This window comes from Somniosus microcephalus, chromosome 12 (assembly GCF_052327205.1).
Source record: "Somniosus microcephalus isolate GS21.2 chromosome 12, FLI_Smic_1.0, whole genome shotgun sequence".
NCBI lineage: Eukaryota > Metazoa > Chordata > Chondrichthyes > Squaliformes > Somniosidae > Somniosus > Somniosus microcephalus.
Window position 1 is genome coordinate 19,730,152 of NC_140998.1, and position 21,864 is coordinate 19,752,015.

Below are 21,864 nucleotides of genomic sequence, written 5' to 3' on the forward strand. Positions count from 1 at the left end.
CATGACCAGAGTGGCGCACGACCCCGACCGCCGACCCCCCCCCCCCCCGCCGACCCTGACTCCCGCCGACCCACCCCCGACAAATTTCCCAGTCTTATAAAATACCTTCCGAAATTTTCCGAAAACCGAAACACGGCTGGTCCCGAGGTTTTCGGATAAAGGATAGTCTACCTGTATATCCAACTCCGTCTTGAATATATTTAATGAACTGGCCTCCACCGCCCTCTGTGGCAGAGAATTCCACAGGTTCACCACTCTCTGGGTGAAGAAATTCCTCCTCATTTCAGTCCTAAATGGCTTACCCCTTATCCTTGGTGTACAAATTTTAAATACCTATAAATGTCAGAAAGCATACTAAGCTGAGATCTTTTCTCATCCTAATTTTGGTTCTTTTATAAAAAATTTAAAAAAATGAGGTGAATGTTGAAAGCCGACAAGGACTCGTAACTAATATCTTGTGTTTTTATCATTAGGACACGTCGGCTCGAGGGGCCTTATGGCCTACTCCTGCTCCTATTTTTTGCCCTGAGTTTGCGGTCGGAGGCTTTCCGCGGGGTAATGCATCCGATCTGCAAATAAAATGCCCACGTACCTGGTGGTCCGGGAGGTACGGAGACTCGCGGTCCTGGGCCTTTCCGGGTCCTCGCGGGAAGAAGCCCACGTATCCCAGGGCGTATGCTGTTCGCCAACGAATGACAGAAGGGAGTCCCCATTCATGCTTATGGGGATTCCCTTCATGTACAGAAACCCCATAAGTATGATTGGGAGTACCCCAATATATACATTTATTACACTGCAAATAAATAAATAAATAAAAAAATCACTTAAAATTAATTAAAATGGCATTTAATTAAATATTTAACACAAATTTAATTTTTTGAAAAATAAATTTACATGTTTTAAAGGGGCGAAAAATAAACTTATCTTATTTCACAGGTTTTAAATGTATAAATTATTGCTAAAATTTTCTTTTTCTTTTTTAAAACTCATTCGCTGTTAAAAGCTGGCCGTACGCCTGCTTTTACCAAACGTAAGAATTTCAAGGTCATTCGCTAGGCACAAGTTGGGCAGATAGCCCAACTCTCCGCCCGCGGCTGCCTTTTTCCCAGGGATTCGTACGATCTGTCAAGAGGGTCCTTGACAGCGCAGCGCATGACTAAACCCGGAACTTGCATGGCCCTTACGGGCATGTGCGCACCTCGTACACACCGTAGGGGCTGCAAATTACGGCCCATAATGTTCTTAAATCCCAGTCAGCCCCATCACACTTTTGCCAAGCTCTAGGACCGCACTCTACTTCTAGCAAAGCACAGATCCACCGCCCCCTCCCTCCCCCACCCCATGTAGCTGAAGCCCATCACCCTATCCACTATTACTAAACACTAGGCATCTGACTCAAACCAGTACATCTAGCATACCTTCTCAGCTTTAAAAGTTTTAAGGAATAAAATCCTTTGCATAGGTAAATGAATTTTATGAAATATAGTTCGATAGCAAAATACTGCAGATGTTGGAAATCCGAAATAACAACAGAAAATGCTGGAAAAACTCAGCAGGTCAGGCAACATCCGTGGAGACAAATTTGAGTTGACGTTTCGGTTCGACCCGAAACGTCAACTCAAATTTCTCTCCACGGATGTTGCCTGACCTGCTGAGTTTTTCCAGCATTTTCTGTTGTTATTTATGAAATATAGTTCACTTATTTACAGCTTTCACAGAATTGTGGAATTCAATTCCAAAAGCATCAGTTAAATCCAAGGATACCACTTAATAAAAATGGAATTTGTTTCTTCCAGTCACTGTAAATCTGTGGCTCAGATGTTATCCCCGCTACTACAAAGTAGCATGTCCCTCTATCTCACCTTATGCAAACCTATGGGGGATCTGCAAACATTTGTGTATTGTTTCCACACTGCCATTTGAATACTTGAAACAGAAAGTGCTCTCTCTTCCTCAGCTTTGCTTCCCTTTTAAGAATCATGTTCTATTTGAACTTTGCAGCTTGCAATATTTGGAAATATAACTTTTGCTGTGTGTTTGTTTTTAAAAAGGAGTTGAAGAAACGCAATGTTAAAAATAATGAGCTGGAAGGGATGGCGAGTAAACTTTCAAGATCTGAAGAGGAAAAGTCCCTGGTACGTTAATGTTTTTACTGATTATGTTTCCTTGGCTGAAAAAAAGTCCCAGTTTGAATTCTTTAATGGTTATAAGAGGAAAACATTGTGTGTTACTTATATAGAATTTTACAGCACAGAAACAGGCCATTCGTCCAACAAGTCTATGGTGTTTAGAAACATAGAAGATAGGAGTAGGCCATTCGGCCCCTCGAGCCTGCTCCACCATTCAATGAGATCATGGCTGATCATCCAAATTCAGTACCCTGTCCCTGCCTTCTCTCCATATCCCTTGATCCCTTTAGCCTTAAGAAATATATCTAACTCCTTCTTGAATATATTTAATGAATTGGCCTCTACTGCCTTCTGTGGTAGAGAATTCTACAGGTTCACCACTGTCTGGGTGAAGAAATTCCTCCTCATCTCTGTCCTAAATGGCTTACCCCTTCTCCTTAGACTGTGACCCCTGGTTCTGGACTCCCCGGCCATCGGGAACATCCTTCCTGCATCTAGTCTGTCCAGTCCTGTTAGAATTTTATAAGTTTCAATGAGAGCCCCTCTCATGCTTCTAAACTCCAGCGAGTATAAGCCCAATCGACCCAATCTCTCCTCATATGTCATTCTTGCCATCCCAGGTATCAGCCTGTTGATTCTTCGCTGCACTCCCTCCATGACAAGAACATCCTTCCTCAGATAAGGCGACCAAAACTGCACACAATACTCAAGGTGTGGTCTCACCAAGGCCCTGTACAACTGCAGCAAGACTTCCTTGTTCCTGTACTCGAACCCTCTCGCTACGAAGGCCAACATACCATTTGCCTTCGTTACCACCTGCATGCTTACCTTCAGCGACTGGTGCACAAGGACACCCAGGTCTCGTTGCACTTCCCCTTCTCCCAATCTATTGCCATTCAGATAATAATCTGCCTTCCTGTTTTTGACACCAAAGTGGATAACCTCGCATTTATCCACATTATATTGCATCTGCCATGCTTCTGCCCAATCACCCAACCTGTCCAAATCATACTGGAGTTTCTCGGCATCCTCCTCACAGCACACACGTCCACCCAGCTTTGTGTCGTCTGCAAACTTGGAGGTATTACATCTATTTCCCTTGTCTAGATCATTAATATATATTGTGAATAGCTGGGGTCCTAGGACCGATCTCTGTGGTACCCCACTAGTCACTGCCTGCCACTCGGAAAAAGACCAGTTTATTCCAACTCTTTGCTTTCTATCTGCCAACCAGTTCTCTATCCAAGCCAATACCTTGCCCCCAATCCCATGTGCCTTAACTTTACACGCTAATCTCTTATGCGGGACCTTACCGCAAGCCTTCTGAAAGTCCAAATACACCACATCCACTGGTTCTCCCTCATCTATTCCACCAGTTACATCCTCAAAAAATTTCAGTAGATTAGTCAAGCACGATTTACCTTTTGTAAATCCATGTTGACTTTGTCCGATCCTGTCACTGTTTTCCAAGTGCTCTGCTATTACATCTTTTATAATGGACTCTAGCAATTTCCCCACTACCGATGTCAGGCTTACCGGTCTATAATTCCCTGTTTTCTCTCTGCCACCTTTTTTGAATAGTGTGGTAACATTAGCTACCCTCCAATCCATGGGTACTGTTCCAGAGTCTAAAGAATTTTGGAAGATGACCAGCAATGCATCTACTATTTCTAGGGCCACTTCCTTAAGTACCCTAGGATGTAGATTATCAGGCCCTGGGGATTTATCGGCCTTCAATCCCGTCAATTTCCCTAACACCATTTCCCTACAAATACTGATTTCGTTCAGTTCCTCCCTCTCCTTAGACCCTATGTTCCCCAACATCTCTGGGAGGTTATTTGTGTCCTCCTTTTGTGAAGACAGAACCAAAGTATGTATTTAATTGGTCTGCCATTTCTTTGTTCCCCATTATAAATTCCCCTGATTCTGACTGCAAGGGACCTACGCTTGACTTCACCATTCTTTTTCTCTTCACATATCTATAAAAGCTTTTACAGTCAGTTTTTATGTTCCCTGCAAGCTTACTCTCATACTCTATTTTCCCCCTCTTAATTAATCCCTTTGTCCTCCTTTGCTGAATCTTAAACTGCTCCCAGTCCTCAGGTTTACTGCTTTTTCTGGCCAATTTATATGTCCTCTCCTTGGATCTTATGATATCCCTTGTTAGCCACGGTTGAGTCACCTTTTTTGTTTTCTTTTTATGCCAAACTGGGATGAACAAATTCTGTAGTTCATCCATGCGATCTTTGAATGTTTGCCATTGCCTATCCACCGTCAACCCTTTGAGTGACATTCCCCAATCCATCCTACCCAACTCGCGCCTCATACCATCGTAGTTTCCTTTATTTAAATTCAGGACCCTAGCCTCTGTGTCAGCTACTTCAATCTCCATCTTAATGAAGAATTCGATCATATTATGATCGCTCCTCCCCAAGGGGCCTCGCACAACAAGATTGCTAATTAATCCTTTCTCATTACATAATACCCAGTCTAAGATGGCCTGATCTCGAGTTGGTTCCTCGACATATTGGTCCAGGAAACCATCCCGTATACACTCCAGGAATTCCTCCTCCACAGTATTGTTAGTAATTTGGTTAGCCCAATCTATATGTAGATTAAAGTCACCCATGATAACATCTGTGCCCTTATTGCACGCTTCTCTAATTTCCCTTTTAATGCCATCCCCAACCTCTGCATTACTGTTTGGCACATCATCAGAGCTAATATCCTTCCTTACAATTGTGTTAATCCTCTCTTTAACCAGCAATGCTACCCCACCTCCTTTTCCTTTTTGCCTATCTTTCCTGAATATTGAATACCCCTGGATGTTGAGTTCCCAGCCTTGGTTATCCTGGAGCCATGTTTCCGTAATCCCAATCATATCATATTCGTTTACCTCTATTTGCGCAGCTAATTCATCCACCTTATTACGAATGCTCCTTGCATTAAGACACAAAGCCTTCAGGCTTGTTTTTTTTACGCTGTTAGATCTTTTAGAATTATTATTTACTGTAGCCATGTTTGATTTAAACCCTTGATTTCTCTGACTGCCACCTTTGCTTTTCTCCTTCCTGTCTTTTGCTTCTATCCTTGTTTCCCTTTCCTCTGTCTCCCTGCTCAGGTTCCCAACCCCCTGCCATTTTAGTTTAAACCCTCCCCCCGAACACTAGCAAACACTCCCCCCTAGGACATCGGTCCCGGTCCTGCCCAGGTGCAAACCGTCTGGTTTGTACTGGTCCCACCTCCCCCCAGAACCGGTTCCAATGTCCCAGGAATTTGAATCCCTCCCCCTTGCACCATTCCTCTAGCCACGTATTCAGCTGAAATATCCTTCTATTTCTACTCTGCCTAACACGTGGCACTGGTAGCAATCCTGAGATTACTACCTTTTTGAGGTCCTATTTTTTAATATACCTCCCTATATTCAGCTTTTAGGACCTCATCCCGTATTTTACCTAATATGTACCACGACAACTGGCTGTTCACCCTCCCCTTCCAAAATGTTCTGCAGCCGCTCCGAGACATCCTTGACCCTTGCACCAGGGAGGCAACACACCATCCTGGAGTCTCGTTTGCGGCCGCAGAAACGCCTATCTATTCCCGTTACAATAGAATCCCCTATTACTATAGCTCTACCCCTCTTTTTCCTCCCGTCCTGTGCAGCAGAACCACCCCTGGTGCCAGAAAGTTGGCTGCTGCTGCCTTCCTCTGATAAGCCATCCCCCTCAACAATATCCAAAGTGGTATATCTGTTTGAGAGGGGGATGACCACGGGACTCCTGCACTACCTGCCTGCGCCTACTAATCTGCCTGGTGGTCACCCATTCCCTTTCTGCCTGTGCAACCTTTACTGCGGTGTGACCAACTGATTAAACATGCTATCCACGACGTTCTCAGCATCGCGAATGCTCAGTATGTATCCATTCGGAGCTCCAGCGCCGCAATGCGGTCTGCCAGTAGCTGCAGCTGGATACACTTCCTGCACACATGGTTGTCAGGGACACAGGAAGTGTCCCTGATTTCCCACATAGTGCAGGAAGAGCACACTATGGGGCCGAGCTGTCCTGCCATGACTTGCCCTTTAATTAATTTAATTTAAATGAAATTAAATCAAATCAATACCACCAATTAAATGATATACTCGAGGGCCCTTGGTTACCAACAGTCCCCGCTACACCACAGAGAGCTTCGAAACTATAAACCACAGAGTTTAAGTTTGGAAAAAAGGAGAGAGAGAGAAATACTCACCAACCAATCACTTACCTGCTTTCTGGTGACGTCACACTTCGATTACTTCTTACTTCTCTCTCTACCGCTCTGAGATTGGTAAACCTACCTGCTCTGCCGCCGCTTTTATACTCGCTCCGCCGCCGCCGCTTCTCCCAGGTCCGCCGCCACTGTGGGGCCTACATGCTCTGCCGCCGCTTTTATACTCGCTCCGCCGCCGCCGCTTCTCCCAGGTCCGCCGCCGCTGTGGGGCCTACCTGCTCTGCCGCCGCTTTTGTACTCGCTCCGCCGCCGCCGCTTCTCCCAGGTCCGCCGCCGCTGTGGGGCCTACCTGGTCTGCCGCCGCTTTTGTACTCGCTCCGCCGCCGCTGTGCTCCATGTGAGCCTCCTTCCAGCTTCTCATCCTCTCAACATATCCTTCTATTCCTTTCTCCCTCACGTGTTTATCTAGCTTCCCTTTAAATGCATCTATGCTATTCGCCTCAACCTCTCCATATGGTAGAGAGTTCCACATTCTCACCACTTTGAGTAAAGGTGTATCTCCTGAATTCCTGATTGGATTTATTAGTGACTATCTTCCATTTATGTCCCCTAGTTTTGGACTTGAACACTACTAAAAATGAAGAAATGTTTTGCGTGGATCACTAGGTATCTGTTGTATGGAGAAGGAAAAGAACAAGGGGAAGAAGGTGGTTGACTCAGTTGGTAGTGCACGCGCCTCTCCGTCAGACAGCCGCGGGTTCAAGTCACACTGCAGATAATTTAACATGACTCTTCAGTACAGTACGGTGGGAGCACTGCCCTGTCGGAGGTGCAGTCGTTCGAATGAGATGTTAAACCGAGGCTCTAGGTGGCACTATTGGAAGAGCAATGGAGTTCTTTGACATTTCTGTCTCAACCAGCAGCACCAAACAAAACCGATTGACTGGTCATTCATCTTATTTGCTATTTGTAGGACTTTGCAGTGTACAAATTGGCTGCTGTGTTTGTGGACATAAATAACTGCATGTCAAAAGCAGTTAGGCTAGATGCGGGTATGGATTTACCTGGAGTCCCTTTGAAAGGAAACTTACCAGGCTTCTGAAAGAAGAGGACATGTTTCAGTTATAGCGGATAAATTGTTATTAGCTGGGACTATACAGTGTCTCCTTGAGTGTAGCTCGATTTGCCATTGGAAGTCAGTTTTTATGAATTGGATGCAGTTCTTCTGGCTCTCCTGGAGATTGCATAGTTAGGGGGTGGTCAATATGTGGTTGCACTCTATCTAGATAGGAGGAGTCTGATGGTCTTTTCCCACTCTTTTCGTATGTTCGTGGTTTATGTTCTGCACAACAAATTTCATCGTCTGCACCCTTTTTAAAAAAAAAAAAAAAAATCCAAAAAATGAATATAGTTTTGTGTAAATATATTTTATAAATGGGGGAGGTGAAACTGATGTGGAGTTCTTCGCAATGACTCCGTGAGGGAGCTGAGTTTACATACGCAGCTTAAGCGACCCAGAAGGTCAAATAAGGTGGAACATAAAAATAAGAAAAGGCCGTGCATCAGTCCCACTCCTTCCACAGACAATACAGAACAACAAATTGCATTTGTATAGCGCCTTTAAAGAAGTAAAACGTCCCAAAGTGCTTCACGGGAGCGATTATCAACAAAATTTGACACCGAGCCATGTATTTGAATGAGTTCATCAATTACGCCTCATCTGCTTTTGCTGCACATATTCAGTACCCTGTATATTAATTGTTTTCTAATCTATGGTCTCGCAAGCCTTTATCATTTTGTACCTGTCTCCGCTGGTCAATACGCAGTCCAAGTTAAATAACCTGCTTCCATCTACATCTCTCACCATTTTAAATTCCCAATGATAGCCAGGTTAGCTCTCTGAGTTGGTTGTTGGGATATAGGTGAAACGGTAAGACAGTATTCATTACCCATCTCCAGTTGCCTGAGGCTATTGAGAGTGGAACGACATAGTGGGGACTGGAGTGACATTTAGGCCATACCAGGTGGGGGTGCCAAGTTTCCCTCCCGAAGGACATCACCGAATTTGCTGTGTTTTTCCGATAATCTCAAAGCTTTTCATGGTTGTTTTTCAGCCCACAAATGACGAGATTTATTGAATTCAGCTTCATGGCTTGCCATGATGGGATTTGAATTCATGGCCTCTGGGTTGCCAGTCCAGGACCCTTGCCCTTCTCCCTCCACTCGCTGAATCCCTAATCTATGCCTTCATTGCATTGAGGATTCATTTCTTGACTGCCTTCCCTCATTAGTCTCTCTTCCTCCATCCTTCAGAGACTCCAGATGAAGGAAAGTTCTGCAGGCTGTGTTCTTATACACAGCAGATTGTGTACTTCTATTATCCCTGTGCTTGCTCCACTCTATTGGGTGCCTAGTCCTCACTCTCAAAGCATTAGTTTCAAGATTCTTGTCCTAATTTACAGATCCCTCCATGGCTTCACCCTTTCTCATATCTTCCAACCATATGCCCAAGCAAGCATCCTCTGGAACTCTGGCTTAAAGTTTCTTCTCTGCTTTTTCTGATTAATCTTTTAATCACTACGCTCCTGTCCTCTGCAACTCTGTCCCTAAATCAACTCCACATTCCTTCTTCCCTCATGTTCTTCAAAAGCCACTTTAAATACCTATCTTTTTAAATTTTCCTCCATCTCGCCCTTGACCTTTCGTGTCCCTGCTCTCTCTTCTCCTCACTATAAAGCACCTCCCTTATGAGAGATGTTCTACAAATTCCTGCTAATCTGAAAGAAAAATACAGTCCTAATTATTTTTTTAAGCAATGGTTTGTTTATAAACTGGTGTGATTTTTGCTTCAACTCGTATCAGATCTGTTGCTCAAACGTCTCGCAGTCGCTGTGTGCAGGGATTGCAGCTCAATACAGGAAACTTTGTGCTATCCGGCACCCACGGGACCTCAAAACTTCCGGATAGAGCAGCGTCAATGTTATCAGATAGGAGCTTTTCACCTCCGTGTCTGACAACAAAGACTGTTGCTTAGCAACAGCTTGTCAGCACTCGGCCCGTGGCTTGGAAGCGTCTCTGAAGCTGTTGCTAAGATACAGAGACGCTTTCTAGAGCCTGCCGTATCTGACCACAAACACAGTTGCTCAGCAACAGCTTGTAAACACTCGGCCCAGTAGCTTGGAAGCGTCTCTGAAGCTGTTGCTAAGCTACAAAGACGCTTTCCAGAGCCTGCCTGTGAAAAGAATGCTAGGAGAAGAAAAAAAAACTAACTAAAACGGCTGCTGATTTCTGCCGTTAGATCGAAGCTGCCGGACATTCAACCTCCGGATAGCACAAAGTTTCCTGTAATACCTTGATCCACCCAGGCCATGTACTATTGCTGTACCTTCCCCTAGTTTCTGCTTTAAGCAGTGTCTGCCATATATTGAATGTTAAGGGAAGGTGCTTTGTTGTTCAAGTTAGTTGGCTTTGTGCCAAAGTTTAGAGGGTTCCAGAGTCAATTTGTAGTGCCAATTAATGTCCATAGAAGATTATTTTATTGTGACATTAGTGAGGTTTATACAAATACAATGTTGATGGTTGGGACGTTCCATACAGAAGATAAGAGATAATTCCTGGCGAATTATCCAGTTAAAGGAGGAGGATCTGATGGTCTGCTTTAAATTCAGAGGTTTTTTTTTATTTACGCAGTTGTAAGCAATGTTCCCTCTAAGCCACGCAGTAGCGGGAAAGGTCCCGCGCAGGCCGTCCATCGGCTTCTCCATTGCAAATACCGCGCATGCGCGGAAATTTAAATGGACTGCACACTAAAAGGAACGGGCCACGCAGAACAAAGCGCAGCTTACAGGGAACATTGGTTATCTTTCCAAAGAAATTGTCGACTCCTGATAATTCGCAGTTGTTTTTGCGTTAAATAAAATTGTATTATTAAATAGTTTGAATTACACAGTGTGAATAACTCAACAAAGTAGGAATTAGATGCTTTACAAAAGCTTGAATTGTCACTTGATTTGAATGAAATGGTTGAATTAAGAGTAGTGTGTATTGATTTGATTTTCTGAAGTAAGTACTCAACTCCATTTTGTTGCCTGCTGATACTGAAGCATTATACAGGAAACTCTCTTTTAACCGGCACCTAAATAACCGGAAATCTCTGTTAACCGGCAAAATTCAGGAGTAGGTTCAGGTAAGTTTTACTTCATATTAGTGGCAGTTCCTGGATCTGTGGTTGTGTAACTGGGGTTCGTGCACTTGTTGCTAAGCAACAGGGACGCTTGGTCTGTGGCCAGAGTTCCTGCACATGTTGCTAAGCAACAGGGAAGCCTGGATTTGTTGCTGTGTACGGAGCTCTCGTACCTTTTAACGATACCTCTCTGTAATCCGGACTTTAATAAACCGGCACCACGCCGGTCCCGTTGGTGCCGGATAATAAAGAGTTTCCTGTATACCAACATCAGTTAGTGGGCAGTTGTGACCAGATGTTTCCAACAAATGGCTAGTCTCCAACCAATATATAGGTTTCAGCTTTCAAAGGGATAATTCAAATTTAAAAAAAAAACCTGCAGGTGATAATGTGTGAATTATTCATATCATTTATTATGAAATATCTTAATTTGTGGAGTAGGTGAGCTGGATTATTCGCACTTTTTAAATTGTAATTTTGGATACTTTTACTCATCACATCTCACTTTGTGTCAAAAGTCCCAAAAGTGGCCTCATGGTCTTTATCAAGTCTTAGAATAGCTTCATCAATAGTGTGGTGTGTTTGGTTTGTGGGCTGTTTCGATAGTGTTTACACTACAAGATATTTCTAAAACAAAATATTCTGCATTCAGCAATTCACCTAAAGGTGAAGGAAAGTGAATGGGATGTACATTTTGTTCAAATAGGTGATGGAGTGATTGAGCATATCAACAGCTTTAGAAGTGCTGTGACGAATGGAGCGCTGAAGGTTAGATGGTTGGGAGTTTGAAAATGCAGTGGCTTTGAGGAGAGTATTTTTTCCAGGGGTGGACGCAGAAGGAAGTATGGTTGGAAGAACATAAGAATTAGGAGCAGGAGTAGGCCATACGGCCCTTCGAGCTGATTATCTATATCAACTCCACTTTCCTGCCCTATCCCCATATCCCTTGATTCCCCGAGAGTCCAAAAATCTATCTCAGCCTTGAATATACTCAACAACTCAGCATTCACAGCCCTTTGAGGTAGAGAATTCCAAAGATTCACAACCCTCTGAGTGAAGAAATTCCTCCTCCATCTCAGTCTTAAAAGGCCGACCCCTTATCCTGAGACTATGCTCCCTAGTTCTAGACTCTCCAGCCAGGGGAAACAGTCTCTCAACATCTACCCTGTTAATTCCCTCAATCTTTTATGTTTCAATGAGATCACCTTTCGTTCTTCTAAACTCCAGTGAGTATAGGCCCAATCTCTCCTCGTAGGACAACCCTCTCATCCCAGGGATCAATCTGGTGAACCTTCGTTGCTCCGCTTCGAAGACATCTGTGAAGCGGCTATGAGGGCACGAGTGGTGAGAGATCCAAGGAAGTGATCGAAGATGGCCTTGTCTATGATTGCGATGATGGGAGTCGAGAGGTCATGTGAGATGGCAAGGGCCATGGAGTGGCTGTGAATATGGGTAGGAGGGTTGGCATGGAGGCGAGAGATGAAGGGAGGACCGGAGTGCAGCGAAATCAATTGAGAGAGGGCGAGGTGAGTTGAGCTGGAGATTGAAATTAGTGAGGATGAGAAGTCGCTCAGTGCGGAGGCTGAGGGAGGAGAGGTGAGGATATCTCGGTGAGAGGCTTGGGGGGGGGGGTAGAGAACGAGGATTCTAAAGGAGAAGCAAGTGTACGACATTAGGCAGCGGGGGTATAAAACAAATAGGGAGGGGGAAAAAATACATTTAAAAAGAAAACTCAGAATAGTTGTGACTGATCCATTTTTGGAAATTAGTTAATTGGTTTAACAATTTTTACTAGCGATTTGGGAGTTTCATCATGCTTATAAAAGCAGAGGAAGCTTTGAGAGATTGATTTTCGGGAAGGTGCTAGTGGTCTTTGAAATATCCTGCCTTGAGTTTCCTTCAGTTTAAAGTGATAATTAGCTTTTGGTGAAAGGCAGTGAAGTGCTCTATGGCATTTTTCCCTGTAATTTTTAGATCTGGAGTAAAAAATAAGAAGCCACAAAATGTTGCCTTTCGGTAAAACTTGCGCAGGATATTTGAGGCTGAAGTAAAAGACCCACGGTTGTGTGTAACCTTTTCTGGCTCTCTTGGTCACTCCAAAAACGATGCTGAATGTTTAACACTCTTGGTCTTGGCAGCCTCTCATTGAAAATTTATGACACTGGAACTTTCCCTACAGTCAATTATGCTTTAATTGACGCATGATTTATTAATCTGTGCTACAAGATATTAAATAGGCTTGTGGGATTTGCAAGGGGAAGTAAACTTTTCAGGCACAGATAAATAAGCAGCCTCCCTGAGCTGAAATAAGGATGGGTAACAAATAGCACGCTCCCCTGTTGCTTTTCCAGTGAATTGTAAAAATCAAAGGCCATGTTGGAAATATTACCCATGGATTACTGACCTCGCTTTTACAAGTTAAATAGTGGCATATTGTCTAAAACTGAAATTGCTGTAAATTTGGGGTTGCACTGAGAACTTTTGAGACCACCTCATAGGTTTCGTAATGGGCGCAACATAAATGTATTGTCATTCACTCATGAGTCACCAGTGATTCATCCAGTAATTCTACAATTCGAATGTAATTCTCTATGTTTCTAAAGAACATATTGTACACTTCATTGCCATCATTGGTATAATTACTGTACTTAGGCACGTATGCATCATTTATAGATAGACTGAAGAATGGGTTCTTTGCAAATACTGACAGTTAGGTTACGATTGCAGAATTATTGGGGGAAATGTCGCACACTGGCATTGTGCTTAAATAAAAAGTTGTTTTCTGTGCTAATGGAGCTTTCAAGTTATGAAGCTTCCTCAATTTGTAAATGTATGTAGAATATTAAAGCAATGACACTGCTGTTGCTTTTCTTTCACAAGTGAACAAACAGCAATAATGTAAAATCACTGGAGGGATTATCTTTATTTTATGGCAATTGTTTCGACTGAATTTTAAAATCATTGCCAAATAGAACTCATTGGCCCATAATTTGCCGCAGGAGTGAATCGAACGGCGTCTGCTGTTAGTTAGACTTGCCCTTGCACATTTAGATTTTTAAATGTTTTTGGGTGGCAAGTTGCTGAAAGTGCGAGCTGATAAACATTGCAGTGAGGGGAAACCGGACATCTGGGACCTGAGTGAACGGGGCAAGCAACTGCGAATCTCCATAACCAATCAGATTAAAGGATTGTGAAATTAACAGCGCAAGGACTGAGAAGGAAGTGTAAATTAAAATGGGTGAATTCAATGCCAAATCAGGTACAGAAAGAGAAATAGAGAGGGAGTTGAAAGACTGGAAAAAGAGACAGAATGGAAAAGTAACTTTAATTTTTTTTTACATTTTTCAAATCTCTCCAACAACAATTAAAATGTGAAGGAATGAGACTCCACACTTGTAATAATGAATGTTCAGTGCCAGAGAAGTTGACTGGCAGTAATAAACAGTTACCACATCATTAAAGGGGTACATGGACTGAAATGGATGACTCAGTTTTCTGTGGCGAGTTTAGTTCGTAATTACCGCTCAAATACAGCAACTTCACGCCATTCAATACTTTTCAATGATGAGCCAGATGGCGAGTTGCCATTTTCGCGAAGCTAATGGCGGAGCGGTGCACCTTGGATAGCAACTTTTGGATTTCCGCCTTTAACCTCGCATCTGCCATTGCCTGAAGTTGCTGTAGCATTTGCGTATAAATAATGCCGTGCGCCATTAGCCTCGCCGTTATTTTGACAGCAAATTATGAGACAAAGGCCTAGAAATTCAGTATAGCCACGTTTGGGGCGCTACAGCCGGGCGTTCGCTAAATTTTGCGCCCGGTGCAACTTAGCGCCACCTTCGCCGATATTCAGTTGCATCGCCCCAAGAGGTTGCTGCTGCGCTAAAGCAGGCGATGCACGACTATCATTAGGCGCTAAGCCGGCGATCCGGGGCGCTAACACCGAGGGCGGGCGCAGCGCAGGTGCGGCGAGCTGCTCATTGAAGGCAGACACGCTGGCTCTTAAAGGGGGAGGGTGGAATTGTTTGGCTGGCACGCCGTGCACACTGCAGCCCTGAAGCAAGGCCTGACCATTGCTGGTTCATCAGTTCTACGCCCAGGACCATGGAGAAGGCTGCTATTCTTTCCCATGACCCTGGACAAGCAGCAAGAGCGTGCAATGGGATTTGGAAGGAGATGTACTGACGTCTCCTTCTGAAAAGGGCATTGGTCACCTGGCGGATGCAGCAATGTACCGCGAACTGGGAGATGTTGGCAATGTCCCCAGTAGTGGATTGGAAGGAACCGGTGGCAAAAGAAGTTGAGAGCCACCGTCACCTTCACAGAGACGTCCTGCTCCTCAGCTGTGGCTGCAGATCTCTGCGAAGCAGGTGGCAGACCTCAGTGACCACCTCCCTTCTGAATCGCAGCCTCCGAACACACTGCTCCTCAGACATGTTCAGATATGAGAACTACTGGCGGTATACCCTGGGTGGGTAAGGCCTCCTGTGCCGACGCCTGTTGGCCCTTCTCCGTCTGGCCATGACTGGCACTCTCTCACGGCGTCTCTGAGCCCCTTGAATGCAATGCAGTAAGCCAACGTCTCCACCCATTGCAGCCCCCATTAGATGTATCGACTCAAGGCTATGGCACTGAAAGTGAAATCCAAGTGCAAAGCTCTGGCCTGAAGCCACAAGTACCTGTGCGAGCGCTGAGTCAAAGCAGAAAGCTCTCTGCCTTTGTCTCTCTCCAAATATCTCTCTCTCACAGAAGGATTGGCACAAAATGGCTGCCACTTATACTGCAGGAGGAGTCCCCTTTAAATAGCACCCCCCCGCACCCCAAAGCGACTGGGAACCGTTCCCCCCCCTACCAGTCGCTGGGGGCGCCAGGCGCAAAGAAGGGCAGCGCCACTGAATTTCCGGTTCGGGGCGCACAAAGGGCGTTGCGCCATGAAATGACGTCAGGATCTGTGCGCGCAGCTGAGCGCGTGCAAAGGTTTTGTGCCGCCGCTAAATCTTAACTGAATTTCGCGAGAGGCACAGATCGCGCCGTGTTCGGGCGCTAGCCGCTTAGCGCCCCACTTCTCCTCCTCTTAAGGCGCTAGCAGCTGGCACAAACAACTGAATTTCTAGGCCTTTAAAGTATTGACCACTAAGTGAGAATTGACTGGAGTTACTGGAGTAAAATTCATCTCATTGGGAATACCAGAAATATATCGGCAAAAGAAGTGTTTGACAAAAATTCTCAAAAGAACAAACATTTTTTAGAATTGTTTTTTTATTGTGAATTTTTGCTGATATTTTTGGGATGTTTAGTGCTGGGTAAATGGAACATTTCAAGCACTTGATCATTGCATGCTCTTAGGCCAGGCAAGTTCTCTCAACTCTACCTCAACACTGCTCCTTAGCCCTGACCTCATGAGAACGCCCTACTACGCCACCGACAATTCTCCATTTCGTACACCAGCCATCCAATGGCCTGTCTGAGTGAGATCACCAATAATGGCAAAGTAGGGGTGGCTTAGTCATGTTCTCCTCTTCTTGGGCAGTCCCTCGGAACTGAGGATGACTTGCTTCCACGTTTAAAAAATGAGTTCTCAGGTGACTGATGAGTCCAATGCGGGACCTACAGTCTGTCATAGAAACATAGAAGATAGGAGCAGGAGTAGGCCATTCGGCCCCTCGAGCCTGCTCTGCCATTTAATGAGATCATGGCTGATCATCCAAACTCAGTACCCTGTCCCTGCTTTCTCCCCATATCCCTTGATCCCTTTAGCCTTAAGAAATATATCTAAATCCTTCTTGAATATATTTAATGAATTGGCCTCAACTGCCTTGTGTGGTAGAGAATTCTACAGGTTCACCACTCTCTGGGTGAAGAAATTCCTCCTCATCTCTGTCCTAAATGGCTTACCCCTTATCCTTAGACTGTGGCCCCTGGTTCTGGACTCCCCTGCCATCGGGAGCATCCTTCCTGCATCTAGTCTGTCTAGTCCTGTTAGAATTTTATAAGTTTCAATGAGATCCCCTCTCATTCTTCTAAACTCCAGTGAGTATAAGCCCAATCGACCCAATCTCTCCTCATACGTCATTCCTGCCATCCCAGGTATCAGTCTGGTGAATCTTCGCTGCACTCCCTCCATGGCAAGAACATCCTTCCTCAGATAAGGCGACCAAAACTGCACACAATACTCAAGGTGTGGTCTCACCAAGGCCCTGTACAACTGCAGCAAGACATCCTTGCTCCTGTACTCAAATCCTCTCGCTATGAAGGCCAACATACCATTTGCCTTCTTAACCGCCTGCTGCACCTGCATGCTCCTGCACCGTACGACCAGATTTAGGAACAGCTGCTTTCCCAGGGCTGTCATCCTACTGAACTCCACAAATAAACTCTAAAGCCTGCACATCTGCCAATGCACTTTATTATGGTTATGTTTATGTTAATGTATTACAAGCCAAATGTATGTTGAATGTTTAAATGTCTTAATCTAAATGTACACTCTCGGGAGCCGCAAGCCTACATTTCGTTGTACTGCACTTGTGCACTAACAATGACAATAGAAGTTGATTTGATTTGATTACCTTCAGCGACTGGTGCACAAGGACACCCAGGTCTTGTTGCACTTCCTCTTCTCCCAATCTATTGCCGTTCAGATAATAATCTGCCTTCCTGTTTTTGCCACCAACGTGGATAACCTCGCATTTATCCACATTGGGCAGATGCATGGCAAATGCAGTATAATCACCCAACCTGTCCAAATCATACTGGAGTTTCTCTGCATCCTCCTCACAGCGCCCACGCCCACCCAGCTTTGTGTCGTCTGCAAACTTGGAGATATTACATCTAGTTCCCTCGTCTAGATCATTAATATATATTGTGAATAGCTGGGGTCCTAGCACCGATCCCTGTGGTACCCCACTAGTCACTGCCTGCCACTCGGAAAAAGAGCCTTTTATTCCAACTCTTTGCTTCCTCTCTCAAAGCCAGTTCTCTATCCAAGTCAGTACCTTGCCCTCAATCCCATGTGCTTTAACTTTACTCGCTAATCTCTTATGCGGGACCTTATCGAAAGCCTTCTGAAAGTCTAAATACACCACATCCACTGGTTCTCCCTTATCTATTCTACCAGTTACATCCTCATGTGGGGCAGACGGTGGTTGAAGGGGCGGGTGTGTGGGGTACTTGGGTTGACGTGCGCTCCTTGCGCTGCCTGCGCTTGGCTTCCGTTTGCTCCCGTTGAAGAGACTCGTGGTGTTCGGCGCCTTCCCGGATGCTTCTCCTCCACTTTGTGTGGTCTTGGGCCAGGGATTCCCAGGTGTCGGTGGGGATGTTGCACTTTTTCAAGGAGGCTTTGAGGGTGTCCTTGAAGGGTTTCCTCTGCCCACCTGGGGCTCGCTTGCTGTGTCGGAGCTCCGAGTAGAGCGCTTGTTTTGGGAGTCTCGTATCGGGCATGCGGACGATGTGGCCCGTCCATCGTTGCTGATCGAGCGTGGTCAAAGCTTCGATGCTGGGGATGTTGGCCTGAGTGAGAACACTGACGTTGGTGCGCCTATCCTGCCAATGGATTTGCAGGATCTTGCGGAGGCAGCGTTGGTGGTACCTCTCCAGTGCGTTGAGGTGCCTGCTGTACATGGTCCATGTCTCTGAGGCATACAGGAGGGCGGGTATCACTACTGCTCTGTAGACCATGAGCTGGGTTTGAGATCCTGGTTTTCAAACACACTCTTCCTCAGACGACCGAAGGCTGCACTGGCACACTGAAGACGGTGTTGGACTTCGTCATTGACGTCTGCCCTTGTTGACAGTAGGCTCCCGAGGTATAGAAAGTGGTCCACATTGTCCAAGGCCTTGTCGTGGATTTTGATAATTGGGGGGGGCAGTACTGTATGGCGGGGGCAGGTTGGTAGAGGACCTTTGTCTTACGGATGTTTAGTGTAAGGCCCATGTTCTCGTACGCTTTGGTGAAGGTGTTGATGATGGTTTGGAGTTCGACCTCCGAGTGTGCGCAGATGCAAGTGTTGTCTGCATACTGTAATTCGATGACAGAGGATGGGAGGACCTTGGATCTTAGTCATGTGGATGTATATACATTAGCACCTGGGGTTAAACTGCCCAAATTCAATTCATACAGGCCCTTTGCAGCCAGTAGACAGTGGAGACTCTCATCCCAATCAGTCTAGGCTTGATTCAAACCCATGTCTGCAGGAAAAGGCTGGTGTCTAACTGGCCCATGTGCATAACTGGTTATTTTCTCATTAGATTTATCACTGGAAGTGCAGGAGCGCATCACAATGATTTCCATCATGCATGCATGGGATTCTAGTCTTATTGGTTAACTCTTAACTTTAGCAGAACCACTCAGCTGACGAGAACAAAACAACTTGCATTTATTGCATTTATATAGCGCCTTTAACGTCATAAAATGTCCAAGGCACTACGAAGCAAGAAGGCGGTCCTCACCGTTTATGGGGCATATAGGGATGGGTAATAAATGTGGCCTTGCCAGTGTCGCCTATATCCCAAGAACAGATTTTTACTAGCTATCATTGTCAGGATTTGAATGTTCTCTGTTGTTTCTGAGCGTGGATTCTGCCAGACGGCTGTTTTGAAACACAAGCATTTTTATTTTAAAAGAAAGAAAGCGATCACTGACTGAGAGTCTGAAATAAAAGAAAAGAAAGACCTGCATTTATATATGCAGCACGGTGGCATAGTGGTTAGCACTGTTGCCTCACAGGGCCAGGGACCCGGGTTCGAATCCGGCCTCGGGTGACTGTCTGTGTGGAGTTTGCACATTCTCCCCGTGTTTGCGTGGGTTTCCTCCGGGTGCTCCGGTTTCCTCCCACAGTCCAAAGATGTGCGGGTTAGGTTGATTGGCTATGATAAATTGACCCTTAGTGTTAGGGGGATTAAATACGTGGGGTTACGGGGATAGGGTGTGATATGTGTTGGTGTAGGGGTTACGGGGATCGGGTGGGATATGTGTCGGTGCAGGCTCGATGGGCCGAAATGGCCTCTATCTGCACTGTGGGGTTTCTGTGATTTCTGTGATATAGTGCCTTTCACGACCACTGTACGTTCCAAAGCGCTTTACAGCCAATGAAGTACTTTTGAAGTGCAGTCACTGTTGTAATGTGGGGAAGCGCGGCAGCCGATTGGTGCACAGCAAGCTCCCACAAACAGCACTATGATAATGACCAGATAACCTGTTTTTAGTGATGTTGATTGTGGGATAAATATTGGCCAGGACACCAGGGATAATGCCCCTGCTCTTCTTTGAAATAGTGCCGTGGTATCTTTTACGTCCACCTGAGAGAGCAGACGGGCCTCGGTTTAACGTCTCATCCGAAAGGCAGCACCTCTGACAATGCAGCACTCCCTCAGCACTGCGCTGGAGTGTCAACCTAGATTTTAGTGCTCAAGCGGGACTTGAACCCACAACCTTCTGACTCCGAGGCGAGAGTGCCACCCACTGAGCCACAGCTCAAAGCCATTAAAGCTGTGGTCTGACCTCACTCAGCAGTTTGAGTAGCTACAATTAACTGGATTTTTACCTATTAAGGACAGTGGCCTTTATGGTTCGTAGGAAAGATCAACAGTGCTCCAAACCCCAGACTACCTGCGAGCAACATCACATGAGGTTCGCGGTATATTAACTACATCTAATTACCTTGTACACTCATCTATTTTTTTGTTTCATGTGTTAAGATTGAACAGGAGCTTGGCCGCACACAGCGAAGGTTGGATCAGTCAGAAGGAAGCCGGGAAGCACTGGTCAGTCAGGTAGGCTAAAGTAACTGCATAATGCTCAGAGGTTCCTATTAAGTGGTGACTGAGAAGAAAGTCTGTTATTGTTCGGGTTTATTGTTAGATGGTCTATGTGGTCATAATTGTCCTCTGTCTGTGGAATGAAACCTCTCCTGTACTGGGTAGCTAACATCTACAAATTGGAGAGATACTGTTATGGTGCTGCTTGAAGATGATTGACAGCCTAAGATTTGTTCAGTCTTGAGCTGGACCTCGTGTTTAAACTAGGAACATAAGCCGTTACAGCTGCATACTATTACCAATTAATGAAGACCCCCTCCCCCCTCAATATATCGCTAGTAGTGAACCTCTAAATACTAAAGGCTATGGGGGAAAAATTCAGTTCGTAGCACTTTCAGAGGGCGCTAAGTGGGGCGCAAACCAACTAGCGCCTGGTCGCGGCACTGCCCACGCCTCCCACAAAATTCAGCGGGAGGTTAGTGCTGGCACTAACTGGTAGCGCCCTGCGGCGCTGCGCCGCTGGTGATAATGTCATTGTGCGCAGCGCCCTGCTCACGCCCCGGCCACGATCTTCAGGAGCGCCCCCTGATTTACCGCCGGACACCATGTCTGACGGGGTCAGGGGGGCGTACCTGCGGCCGGGGAGGCGCAATTTAAAGGCGAGGTGCAGGGCGGCCATTTTTGTTGCTGGCCGCCTGCCAGCACCTGCCTGTACTCCTGTCGCCGGCCTCCTGAACCCCCCCATTGCGGAGTGCCGGCTGCGCTCCAAGAGCCCGGCACTTCTCTTGGGTGCCTTGCTCTTTTGCCTGCACTCCCGATCCCCGGGAGCCCAGCTGGGCCCCAGGTCGCGCTGCACAAGGCCCCTCCCCTTTAAGAAGGGGAGGAAGGCCTGCAATACCGCAGCGCGGCGTGCCGCAGCGTGTGGCGCTGCGGCACATAACGTCGCAACATTGACTCACAGCGCCCCAAGAGGGATGCAGGGCGCTTCCGGTAGTGCCCCGCTTCCCTCTTGGGGTGCAACCACTCAATTTCCGGCGCGGGGGCGCTAACGTTTCCGCCCCGCCAAAGTTAGCGCCTCAATTGGGGCGCTACTCAATTTTTAGACCTATGCATTTAAGCCCCACTGCAGAACTTGAGCGCGTAATTTAGGCTGGCAGCTCCGTGCAGTGCCGAGGGAATGCTACCCTGTTGGAGGGGATGTCTTTCGGTTGAGACGTTAAACCGAGGCCTTGCCTACCTGTTCAGGTGGTCCATTCACAAAAAGTTTAGTGTCTTGGCCAACATTTAGCCCTCCACCAACACCCGCAAAATAGATTAACTGGTCATTAATTCTGTTGCTGTTTGCGGGACATTGCTGTGCACAAATTAGCTGCCATGTGAGACTTTGCTGTCAGAAGGGCTGCTCCATTGCCTCCATAATACCCATCACTAGCGAGCCTGAAGATTGGGAGCAGTTTAGAGTTCAGCAAAAAAGGACCAAGAGATTGATTAAGAGGGGAAAAATAGAGTACGAGAGTAAACTTACAAGGAACATAAAAGCGGACTGTAAAAGCTTCTACAAGTATGTAAAAAGAAAAAGATTAGTGAAGA

General features: G+C 45.9%; 1 protein-coding gene across 2 annotated transcripts in view; it reads left to right on the top strand.

Annotated features, from left to right (window-relative positions):
* Window positions 1–21,864, top strand: part of cep128 (centrosomal protein 128) — a 428,165-nt gene that overhangs the window by 81,005 nt on the left and 325,296 nt on the right. For both annotated transcript variants that reach the window (XM_086002651.1, XM_086002652.1), the window contains exons 9-10: window positions 2,052–2,135; window positions 20,215–20,289. In XM_086002651.1, the coding sequence (XP_085858777.1) occupies window positions 2,052–2,135; window positions 20,215–20,289 (159 nt within the window). The remainder of the gene's footprint in view (window positions 1–2,051; window positions 2,136–20,214; window positions 20,290–21,864) is intronic.